At 41.9% G+C, this 13,121-nt stretch overlaps 1 protein-coding gene across 8 annotated transcripts in view; it reads left to right on the plus strand.

Annotated features, from left to right (window-relative positions):
- The window catches only part of mal (molybdenum cofactor sulfurase), an 87,453-nt gene that overhangs the window by 15,878 nt on the left and 58,454 nt on the right, over nucleotides 1-13,121 (plus strand). For all 8 annotated transcript variants that reach the window (XR_011714249.1, XM_071675030.1, XM_071675011.1 and 5 more), the window contains one exon: nucleotides 675-1,354. Coding sequence is in view for 7 of the 8 variants with exons in the window: in XM_071675030.1 (XP_071531131.1) it covers nucleotides 675-1,354 (680 nt within the window). In the remaining variant the exon portion in view is untranslated. The remainder of the gene's footprint in view (nucleotides 1-674; nucleotides 1,355-13,121) is intronic.

Consider the following 13,121-nt stretch of genomic DNA (forward strand, 5'->3'; position numbering starts at 1 on the left):
CCTGCCTTTTTTTTTAAAATTCTATTTTAGAATCTCCATAAGATACTAATTTATTTGGAGTTTATTGAAATTGATAACATCTAAAATTTTTTTTTTTTTTTTTTCTTTTGTGTGTGTGTGTACTGAGCTGGCACTGACTTCATCTTAAGATATTGTATATGAAAGACACATTTCCTGTGCCATTAGTACTCATTTGGCATCCTAAGAAAAAAGATTGTCATGGGAGATATCAGTTGACTTGAGGGGTGTATGATTTTGCATTTCATCTCCAGAACTTTGAGAAATATCAGATATCACTCTTCATAGAAGAAATTCTTGACCATCTTAATTTCAGTTCAGATCATCTTTTAGCACCCGGGGTTCTGTAATGAATTTGAAATTCATCTTATTCTTTTGTGAGGAGAAAGGGCACATAACTTTGAATACCTTGATCATGAAGACATAGATGTAGGGACCCAGTTTGTTAAAATACTTTTTACACCATGTCTAATAAGAAATAGAGCATACTTGACATTGTATTCCTTGGATTGCTACTGTAAATCCTTGTCCATGCATCCTTTGTGTCTGAAGAAATTAAGAGTTTTATTTGTATTATAGGTTTTTCTTTTGTTCCGTTATTAAAATGTTATGATATTGGAATAGACCTTTATCATATTTTTTCTTGTCTTTCTCAGGGTCTTGGAACACTTCAATACTACACTAGAAGAATATGATGTAATCTTTACTTCTGGTGCTACTCATGCACTGAAAATTGTTGCAGAATGTTTTCACTGGAATAGCAGTTGCAAGTTATTCCATAAAGACAATGATATATTATCAGAAGACAGTGCTGAAGATTGGGCTGGTCATATAGTCAAAAATGATGTACAGTCTAGGAATGAGAGTACAAGTTACAATGATAATCATGAGGCAGAAGTAAATCATGGAGCATTTGTGTATGTGAGAGAGAACCATACTTCAGTGCTAGGTATGAGAGGCCCAGCTTATCAGGCCAAGGCTGATGTGTATTGTCTCCAAATTAAAGAACTTTATGAAATCCTTGAACATGACCCTGATACTCCTTGGGCATTTCATAATATTTGCTCACATGTATCAGATGATGAAGGGTCAGAAGCTGGAGTTCAAGGAAATGATCATACAACTGATAGAAAAATGTTTACAGTGAAAGAGGAAAAGTGCATCAAACTAAGAAGAAACTGCCTCTTTGCTTATAGTGGTCAGTGTAACTTCTCTGGAACAAAGGCACCGATGGAATGGATAACAAAAGTTCAGAAGGGTGCATTGAACAAGATTTTGAAGCCACCTCCAGTGAATGGAAAAGGCAATCAGTTAAATGATGTGACTTTTAACCAAGGTAGGTTCTATCCTGGGGATAGGGGATTAAGAATACTACCCATTTATTCCTTGCATGTTTTAGAGGGTGACTAAATGGGGTGGGAGTGGGGGTATGAAAATCCTTCTTTCCTGTATTTCTTTCCAAAAAAAAATGGAACAGAGCAAGGAGCCAAGTGAAGAATTTTCTCTCTAAGGCTCAGACATCTGATCTTGTCACTATTTCACTCATGCTGGAAATGGCGAGCTTTTATGAAAAAAGTTTCATCTATCTATGTATCTATTCTTGTAACTCCTGTTCCCTCTGGGAAGTCCCATCAAGGGGGTGACCACATCAAAAGAGTCTCCACTTAGATAAGTTGTTGCTGGTTAATACTTTGGTCAAGTTGTGGTAAACTTGAAACTCCTGATGCTTAAACTGGTTCTGGAGAAAGCCCTAGGATGCTGAATAAAGTATGGTTAAAACATTGAAAATTATTATTATTATTATTATTATTATTATTATTATTATTATTTTATTTTTATTTATTATACTTTGTCGCTGTCTCCCGCGTTTGCGAGGTAACGCAAGGAAACAGACGAAAGAAATGGCCCAACCCCCCCCCCCATACACATGTATATACATACCTCCACACACGCAAATATACATACCTACACAGCTTTCCATGGTTTACCCCAGACGCTTCACATGCCTTGATTCAATCCACTGACAGCACGTCAACCCCGGTATACCACATCGCTCCAATTCACTCTATTCCTTGCCCTCCTTTCACCCTCCTGCATGTTCAGGCCCCGATCACACAAAATCTTCTTCACTCCATCTTTCCACCTCCAATTTGGTCTCCCTCTTCTCCTCGTTCCCTCCACCTCCGACACATATATCCTCTTGGTCAATCTTTCCTCACTCATTCTCTCCATGTGCCCAAACCACTTCAAAACACCCTCTTCTGCTCTCTCAACCACGCTCTTTTTATTTCCACACATCTCTCTTACCCTTACGTTACTCACTCGATCAAACCACCTCACACCACACATTGTCCTCAAACATCTCATTTCCAGCACATCCATCCTCCTGCGCACAACTCTATCCATAGCCCACGCCTCGCAACCATACAACATTGTTGGAACCACTATTCCTTCAAACATACCCATTTTTGCTTTCCGAGATAATGTTCTCAACTTCCACACATTCTTCAAGGCTCCCAGAATTTTCACCCCCTCCCCCACCCTATGATCCACTTCCGCTTCCATGGTTCCATCCGCTGCCAGATCCACTCCCAGATATCTAAAACACTTCACTTCCTCCAGTTTTTCTCCATTCAAACTCACCTCCCAATTGACTTGACCCTCAACCCTACTGTACCTAATAACCTTGCTCTTATTCACATTTACTCTTAACTTTCTTCTTCCACACACTTTACCAAACTCAGTCACCAGCTTCTGCAGTTTCTCACATGAATCAGCCACCAGCGCTGTATCATCAGTGAACAACAACTGACTCACTTCCCAAGCTCTCTCATCCCCAACAGACCTCATACTTGCCCCTCTTTCCAAAACTCTTGCATTTACCTCCCTAACCACCCCATCCATAAACAAATTAAACAACCATGGAGACATCACACACCCCTGCCGCAAACCTACATTCACTGAGAACCAATCACTTTCCTCTCTTCCTACACGTACACATGCCTTACATCCTCGATAAAAACTTTTCACTGCTTCTAACAACTTTCCTCCCACACCATATATTCTTAATACCTTCCACAGAGCATCTCTATCAACTCTATCATATGCCTTCTCCAGATCCATAAATGCTACATACAAATCCATTTGCTTTTCTAAGTATTTCTCACATACATTCTTCAAAGCAAACACCTGATCCACACATCCTCTACCACTTCTGAAACCACACTGCTCTTCCCCAATCTGATGCTCTGTACATGCCTTCACCCTCTCAATCAATACCCTCCCATATAATTTACCAGGAATACTTAACAAACTTATACCTCTGTAATTTGAGCACTCACTCTTATCCCCTTTGCCTTTGTACAATTATTATTATTATTATTATTACTATTATTATTATTATTATTATTATTATTATTATTATTATTATTATTGTTATTATTATTATTATTATTATTATTTTTCTTTCATACTATTTGCCATTTCCCGCATTAGCGAGGTAGCGTTAAGAACAGAGGACTGGGCCTTTGAGGGAAATCCTCACCTGGCCCCCTTCTCTGTTCGTTCTTTTGGAAAATTAAAAAAAGATGAGGGGAGGATTTCCAGCCCCCCGCTCCCTTCCCTTTCAGTCGCCTTCTACGACACGCAGGGAATATGTGGGAAGTATTCTTTCTTCCCTATCCCCAGGGATATATATATTCAATGATAAAAGCTAATATATTAATATATTAAGATGTTTGAAGGAATAGTGGTTCCAACAATGTTGTATGGTTGTGAGGCGTGGGCTATGGATAGAGTTGTGCGCAGGAGGATGGATGTGCTGGAATTGAGATGTTTGAGGACAATGTGTGGTGTGAGGTGGTTTGATCGAGTAAGTAACGTAAGGGTAAGAGAGATGTGTGGAAATAAAAAGAGCGTGGTTGAGAGAGAAGAAGAGGGTGTTTTGAAATGGTTTAGGCACATGGAGAGAATGAGTGAGGAAAGATTGACCAAGAGGATATATGTGTCGGAGGTGGAGGGAACGAGAAGTGGGAGACCAAATTGGAGGTGGAAAGATGGAGTGAAAAAGATTTTGTGTGATCGGGGCCTGAACATGCAGGAGGGTGAAAGGAGGGCAAGGAATAGAGTGAATTGGATTGATGTGGTATACCAGGGTTGACGTGCTTTCAGTGGATTGAATCAGGGCATGTGAAGCGTCTGGGGTAGACCATGGAAAGCTGTGTAGGTATGTATATTTGCGTGTGTGGACGTATGTATATACATGTGTATGGGGGTGGGTTGGGCCATTTCTTTCGTCTCTTTCCTTGCGCTACCTCGCAAACGCGGGAGACAGCGGCAAAAAAAAAAAAATTAAGATCAGGGTTTGTTACTAAACAAAACTACTGATGAACTCTAGGAAGTGAGGCCCAAACTGATGTGGGTGAAAATTAAGGAGGATTTTGAAAGGTGGGTGATTGTTAGTGCTTATGAACCTAGATGAAAAGTGAGTGAGGGGGAGGGGCAAGTGCTGTAAGGGACCTGAGTGAATGCATCCACAATTTTGCCTTGGGAAACTGAGGAACAGTGATGGATGATGTGGCAGTTGAGGTTTTAACTGGGGGATATGGGGTACCCACAGAATGAAAATGGTGAACAGCCTATGATCTCTGATGATAAAAGAAAAATATGGAAACTATGCTATAAATATTGTAATGAAAAAATAATCTGTAATATAATCAGTTTATGAATATACTGGAAAGATTTCTGTTAAAATTTCAAAACATTTGGTGCTTCTATTCCATCAACAGCACACAACCCCTGAGATCTACCTTCATGCGCTCATAACAATGGAAACAATTACTATGCTATTAAAGCAACACACTCCCAATGGTGATGATTACAAGTAATCTAGAGCTTAAAAACTCTTGCTGATAAAAGAAATTAACTTATTATTATTAACTTGTTATTATTATTATACTTAGTGGCTATCTCCCGCGCTAGTGAGGAAGCGCAAGGAAACAGACGAAAGAATGGCCCAACTCACCCAAATACACATGTTATACATAAACACCCACGCATGCACATATACATACCTATACATTTTAATGTAATACATATACATATACATACACAGATATACATATATACACATGTACATATTAATACTTGCTATCTTTATCCATTCCTGTTGCCACCCCGCCACACATGAACCACCACCAACCCGCACACATACGCGCGCGCACTAGGTAGTTCTAGGAAAAGACAACAAATGCCATATTCATTCACCCTCAGTCTCTAACTGTCATGTGTAATGCATCGAAACCACAGCTCCCTTTCCACATCCAGGCCCCACAAGACTTTCCATGGTTTACTCCAGACGCTTCACATGCCCTAGTTCAATCCATTGACAGCACGTCGGCCCAGGTATACCACATCATTCCAATTCATTCTATTCCTTGCACACCTTTCACCCTCCTGTGTGTTCAGGCCCCGATCGCTCAAAATCTTTTTCACTCCATCCTTCCACCTCCAATTTGATCTCCCACTTATTGTACATAATTGCTGTTTCCCACGTCTGCAAGGTAGTGGCAGGAAGCAGATGAAGAATGGCCCAACCACTCATATGCACATATATATATACATAAGTGCTAGGGTACATATATGTAATGATAATGATAATGATAATAATGATGATTATTTTTTTCTTTTTTTTTGCTTTGTCGCTGTCTCCCGCGTTTGCGAGGTAGCGCAAGGAAACAGACGAAAGAAATGGCCCAACCCACCCCCATACGCATGTATATACATACGTCCACACACGCAAATATACATACCTACACAGCTTTCCATGGTTTACCCCAGACGCTTCACATGCCCTGATTCAATCCACTGACAGCATGTCAACCCTGGTATACCACATCGATCCAATTCACTCTATTCCTTGCCCTCCTTTCACCCTCCTGCATGTTCAGGCCCCGATCACACAAAATCTTTTTCACTCCATCTTTCCACCTCCAATTTGATCTCCCACTTCTCCTCGTTCCCTCCACCTCCGACACATATATCCTCTTGGTCAATCTTTCCTCACTCATTCTCTCCATGTGCCCAAACCATGATGATTATTATTTTATTTATTATCCTTTGTTGCTGTCTCCCGTGTTAGTGAGGTAGCACAAGGAAACAGATAGAAAAATGGCCTAACCAACCCACATACACATGCATATACATACACGTCCACACACGCACATACACATACCTATATATTTGAACGAATACATATATATACATACATAGACATATGCATATATACACATGTGCATAATTCATACTTGCTGCCTTCATTCATTCCTGTCACCACCCCGCCACACATGAAATGACAACCCCCTCCCTCTTCATGCATGTGAGGGAGAGCTAAGAAAAGACAACAAAGGCCACAATCATTCACACTCAGTCTTTAGCTGTCATATATAATGCACCGAAACCACAGCACCCTTTCCACATCCAGGCCCCACAAAACTTTCCATTGTTTACCCCAAACGCTTCACATGCCCTGGTTCAATCCATTGACAGCACGTTGACCCCGGTGTACCACATCGTTCCAATTTACTTTACTCCTTGCACGCCTTTCACCCTCCTGCATGTTCAGGCCCCGATCGCTCAAAATCTTTATCACTCCATCCTTCCACCACCAATTGGGTCTCCCACTTCTCGTTCCCTCCACCTCTGACACATATATCCTCTTTGTCAATCTTTCCTCACTCATTCTCTTCATGTGACCAAACCATTTCAAAACACCCTCTTCTGCTCTCTCAGCCACACACTTTTTATTACCACACATCTCTCTTACCCTTTCATTACTTACTCGACCATACCACTTCACACCACACATTGTCCTCAAACATCTCATTTCCAACACATACACCCTCTTCTGCACAACTCTATCTATAGCCCATGCCTCGCAACTATATAACATTGTTGGAACCACTGTTCCTTCAAACATAGCCATTTTTTCTTTCTGAGGTAATTTTCTCACCTTCCACACATTTCTCAATGCTCCCAGAACTTTCGCTCCATCCCCCACCCTGTGACTCACTTCTGCTTCCATAGTTCCATCCGCTGCCAAATCAACTCCCAGATATCTAAAACACTTCTTTTCCTCCAGTTTTTCTCCATTCAAACTTACTTCCAGTTGACTTGACCCTCAACTCTACTGTACCTAATAACCTTGCTCTTGTTCACATTTACTCTTAGCTTTCTTTTTTCACACCCTTTACCAAACTCAGTCACCAGTTTCTGCAGTTTCTCTCCCAAATCAGCCACCAACGCTGTATCATGAGCGAACAACAACTGACTCACTTCCTAAACCCTCTCATCCACAACAGACTGCATACTTGCCCCTCTCTCCAACACTTTTGCATTCACTTCCCTAACAACCCCATCCATAAACTAATTAAACAACCATGGAGACATCACGCATCCCTGCTGCAAACCGACATTCACTGAGAACCAATCACTTTCCTCTCTTTCTACTTGTACACATGCCTTGCATTTTATACTTAATAGTTCTTTCCTGTTTCAGTTAGGTAGTGCTAGGAAACAGATGAAGAATGTCCCATCCACTCATTATATTTTTATTATACTTTGTCGCTGTCTCCCGCGTTTGCGAGGTAGCGCAAGGAAACAGACGAAAGAAATGGCCCAACCCCCCCCCATACACATGTATATACATACGTCCACACACGCAAATATACATACCTACACAGCTTTCCATGGTTTACCCCAGACGCTTCACATGCCCTGCTTCAATCCACTGACAGCACGTCAACCCCGGTATACCACATCGCTCCAATTCACTCTATTCCTTACCCTCCTTTCACCCTCCTGCATGTTCAGGCCCCGATCACACAAAATCTTTTTCACTCCATCTTTCCACCTCCAATTTGATCTCCCTCTTCTCCTTGTTCCCTCCACCTCCGACACATATATCCTCTTGGTCAATCTTTCCTCACTCATCCTCTCCATGTGCCCAAACCACTTCAAAACACCCTCTTCTGCTCTCTCAATCACGCTCTTTTTATTTCCACACATCTCTCTTACCCTTACGTTACTCACTCGATCAAACCACCTCACACCACACATTGTCCTCAAACATCTCATTTCCAGCACATCCATTCTCCTGCGCACAACTCTATCCACAGCCCACGCCTCGCAACCATACAACATTGTTGGAACCACTATTCCTTCAAACATACCCATTTTTGCTTTCCGAGATAATGTTCTCGACTTCCACACATTCTTCAAGGCCCCCAGGATTTTCGCCCCCTCCCCCACCCTATGATCCGCTTCCGCTTCCATGGTTCCATCCGCTGCCAGATCCACTCCCAGATATCTAAAACACTTCACTTCCTCCAGTTTTTTCCATTCAAACTCACCTCCCAATTGACTTGACCCTCAACCCTACTGTACCTAATAACCTTGCTCTTATTCACATTTACTCTTAACTTTCTTCTTCCACACACTTTCCCAAACTCAGTCACCAGCTTCTGCAGTTTCTCACATAAATCAGCCACCAGCGCTGTATCATCAGCGAACAACAACTGACTCACTTCCCAAGCTCTCTCATCCCCAACAGACTTCATACTTGCCCCTCTTTCCAAAACTCTTGCATTTACCTCCCTAACAACCCCATCCATAAACAAATTAAACAACCATGGAGACATCACGCACCCCTGCCGCAAACCTACATTCACTGAGAACCAATCACTTTCCTCTCTTCCTACACGTACACATGCCTTACATCCTCGATAAAAACTTTTCACTGCTTCTAACAACTTTTCTCCCACACCATATATTCTTAATACCTTCCACAGAGCATCTCTATCAACTCTATCATATGCCTTCTCCAGATCCATAAATGCTACATACATATATATATATTTTTTTTTTTTTTTTTTTTATACTTCGTCACTGTCTCCCGCGTTTGCGAGGTAGCGCAAGGAAACAAACGAAAGAAATGGCCCAACCCCCCCCATACACATGTATATACATACGTCCACACACGCAAATATACATACCTACACAGCTTTCCATGGTTTACCCCAGACGCTTCACATGCCTTGATTCAATCCACTGACAGCACGTCAACCCCGGTATACCACATCGCTCCAATTCACTCTATTCCTTGCCACTCATATACATATATTTATTATACTTAATCGCAGTCTCCTGCATCAGCAAGGTAGCACAAAGAAACGGATGAAAGAATGGCCCAGTCCACCTGCTTTCTCAACCACACTCTTTTTATTACCACACATCTCTCTTATCCTTTCATTACTTGCTTGACCAAACCACCTCACACCACATCTTGTCCTCAAACATTTCATTTCCAACACATCCACCCTCCTCCGCACAATCCTATTTATAGCCCATGCCTCGCAACCATATAACATTGTTGGAACCCCTATTCCTTCAAACATACCCATTTTTGCTCTCCGAGATAATGTTATTGCCTTCCATTCATTCTTCAACGCTCCCAGAACCTTCACCCCCTCCCCCTCCCTGTGGCTCACTTATGCTTCCATGGTTCCATCCGCTGCCAAATCCACTCCCAGATATCTGAAACACTTCACTTCCTCCAGTTTTTCTCCATTCAAACTTACCTCCCAATTAACCTGTCCCTCATCCCTGCTGAACGTAATAACCTTGCTCTTATTCACATTTACTCTCAGCTTTCTTCCTTTACACACTTTACAAAACTCAGTCACCAGCTTCTGCAGTTTCTCACCCAAAGTAGCCACCAGCGCTGTATCATCAGCAAACAACAACTGACTCACTTTGCAGACCCTCTTATCCACAACAGACTGCATACTTGCCCCTCTTTCCAAAACTCTTGCATTCACCTCCTTAACAACCCCATCCATAAACATCTTTAACAACCATAGAGACATCACACACCCCTGCCACAAACCGACATTCACTGGGAACAAGTCACGTTCCTCTTCTCCTACTCGTACACATGCTTTACATTCTTGATAAAAACTTTTCACTGCTTCTAGCGACTTACTTCCCACTCCATATATTCTTAATACCTTCCACAAAGCATCTCTATCAACTGTATCATATGCCCTCTCCAGATCCATAAATGCTACATACAAATCCATCTGTTTTTCTAAGTATTTCTCACATGCATTCTTCAAAGCAAATGCCTGATCCACACATCCTCTACCACTTCTGAAACCACACTGCTCTTCTCCAATCTGATGCTCAGTACATTCCTTTACCCTCAATCAATACCCTCCCATATAATTTCCCTGGAATACTCAACAAACTTATACCTCTCTAATTTGAGCACTCACCTTTATCCCTTTTGCCTTTGCACAATGCCACTATGCATGCATTATGCCAATCCTCCGGCACTTCACCATTAAGAATACATACATTGAATATGTGGTGTGAGGTGGTTTGATTGAGTAAGTAATGTGAGGGTGAGAGAGATGTGTGGAAATAAAAAGAGCATGGTTGAGAGGGCAGAAGAGGGTGTTTTGAAATGGTTTGGGCACATGGAGAGAATGAGTGAGGAAAGATTGAACAAGAGGATATATGTGTCGGAGGTGGAGGGGACAAGGAGAAGTGGGAGACCAAATTGGAGGTTGAAAGATGGAGTGAAAAAGATTTTGAGTGATCGTGGCCTGAACATGCAGGAGGGTGAAAGGCGGAGAAGGAATAGAGTGAATTGGATCGATGTGGTATACCGGGGTCGACGTGCTGTCAATGGATTGAACCAGGGCATGTGACGCATCTGGGGTAAACCATGGAAAGTTGTGTGGGGCCTGGATGTGGAAAGGGAGCTATGGTTTTGGGCATTATTACATGACAGCTAGAGACTGAGTGTGAACGAATGGGGCCTTTGTTGTCTTCCTAGTGCTACCTCGCACACATGAGGGGGGAGGGGGATGTTATTCCATGTGTAGCAAGGTGGCGATGGGAATAAATAAAGGCAGACTATGAATTATGTACATGTGTATATATATATATGTCTGTGTGTGCATATATATGTGTACATTGAGATGTATAGGTATGTATATTTGCATGTGTGGATGTGTATGTATATACATGTGTATGTGGGTGGGTTGGGCCATTTCTTTCTTCTGTTTCCTTGCGCTACCTCGCAAACGCGGGAGACAGCGACAAAGCAAATAAAAAAAAGATATAACATTGAATATCCTTACCAACCAATCAACAACACAGTTACCCCCTTTTTGATAAATTCCACAGTAGTACCATTCAAACCCACTGCCTTGCTGGCTTTCATCTTCCACAAAGCTTTCACTACCTCTTTTTTGTTTACCAAACCATTCTCCCTGACTCTCTCACTTTGCACACCACCTCGAACAAAACACCCTTTATCTGCCACTCTATCATCAAACACATTCAACAAACCTTCAGAATGCTCACTACATCTTCTCACTTCACCACTACTTATTATTACCTCCCAATTAGCCCCCTTCACTGATGTTCCCATTTATTCTCTTGTCTTACACACTTTATTTACCTTCTTCCAAAACATCATTTTATTCACTCTAAAATTTAATGTTATTTTTCCCCAACCCCAACTCTCATTTGCCTCTTTTTCATCACATGCACCTTTCTCTTGACCTCCTGCCACTTTCTTTTATACATCTCCCTTTCATTCACGCTACTTCCCTGCAAAAATCATTCAAATGCCTCTCTCTTTTCTTTCGCAAACAATCTTACCTCTTCATCCCACCACTCACTACCCTTTCTAATCTGCCCACCTCCCACCTTTCTCATGCCACAGGCATCTTTTGCGCAAGCCATCACTGCTTCCTTAACTATGTCCCATTCCTCCCTCACTCCCCTTACATCATTTGCTCTCACCTTTTTTCATTCTGCACTCAATCTCTCCTGGTATTTCCTCACACAAGTCTCCTTTCCAAGCTCACTTACTCTCACCACTCTCTTCACTCCAACATTCTTCTTTTCTGAAAACCTCTACAAATCTTCACCTTTGCCTCCACAAGATAATGATCAGACTTCCCTCCAGTTACCCCTCAGCTCCTACATCAGGAGTAGTGCTACTCCTTCCTTTGGATGGATGTCCGATCATTACCTTGTGGAGGCGAAGGTGAAGATTTGTAGAGGTTTTCAGAAAAGAAGAGAGAATGTTAGGGTGAAGAGAGTGTTGAGAGTGAGTGAGCTTGGAAAGGAGAATTGTGTGAAGATGTACTAGGAGAGATTGAGTTTATGATTGAAAAAGGTGAGAGCAAATGACATATGGGAAGTGGAGGAGGAATGGGATTTATTCAGGGAAGTAGTGATGGCTTGCACAAAAGATGCCTGTGGCATGAGAAAGGTGGTAGGTGGGCAGGTTAGAAAGGTTAGTGAGTGGTGGAATGAAGTAAGATTGATAGTGAAAGAGAAAAGAGAGGCATTTGGACTCAAGAGAAAGGTGCAGGTGAAAAAGAGGGCAAATGAGAGATGGGGTGAGAGAGTATCGTTAGATTGTAGGGGGAATAAGATGTTTTGGAAGGAGATAAATAAAGTGCGTAAGGCAAGAGAACAAATGGGAACATTGGTGAAGGGGGCTTATGGGGAGGTAAAATAACAAGTAGTGGTGTAGTAAGGAGATGGAGTGAGTATTTTGAAGGTTTGTTGAATGTGGTTGATGATAGAGTGGCAGATATAGGGTGTTTTGATCGAGATGGTGTGCAAAAAGAGAGGGTCAGGGAGAAAGGTTTAGTAAACAGAGAAAAGTTAGTGAAAGCTTTGCAGAAGATGGAAGCCGGAAAGGTGGTGGGTTTGGATGGTATTGCAGTGGAATTTATCAAAAAAGGGGGTGACTGTGTTGTTGACTGGTTGGTAAGGATATTCACTGTATGTATGGTTCATGGTGAAGTGCCTGAGGGTTGGCGAAGTACGCGCATAGTGCCATTGTACAAAGGCAAAGGGGATGAAGGTGAGTGTTCAATTTATAAAGGTATAAGTTTGTTTTAGTATTCCTGGGAAATTATATGGGAGGGTATTGATTGAGAGGGTGAAGGCATCAGATTGGGGAAGAGCAGTGTGGTTTCAAAAGTGGTACAGGATGTGTGGATCATTTGTTTGCT

The sequence above is a fragment of the Panulirus ornatus genome, chromosome 2 (genome assembly GCF_036320965.1).
Source record: "Panulirus ornatus isolate Po-2019 chromosome 2, ASM3632096v1, whole genome shotgun sequence".
Taxonomy (NCBI): domain Eukaryota; kingdom Metazoa; phylum Arthropoda; class Malacostraca; order Decapoda; family Palinuridae; genus Panulirus; species Panulirus ornatus.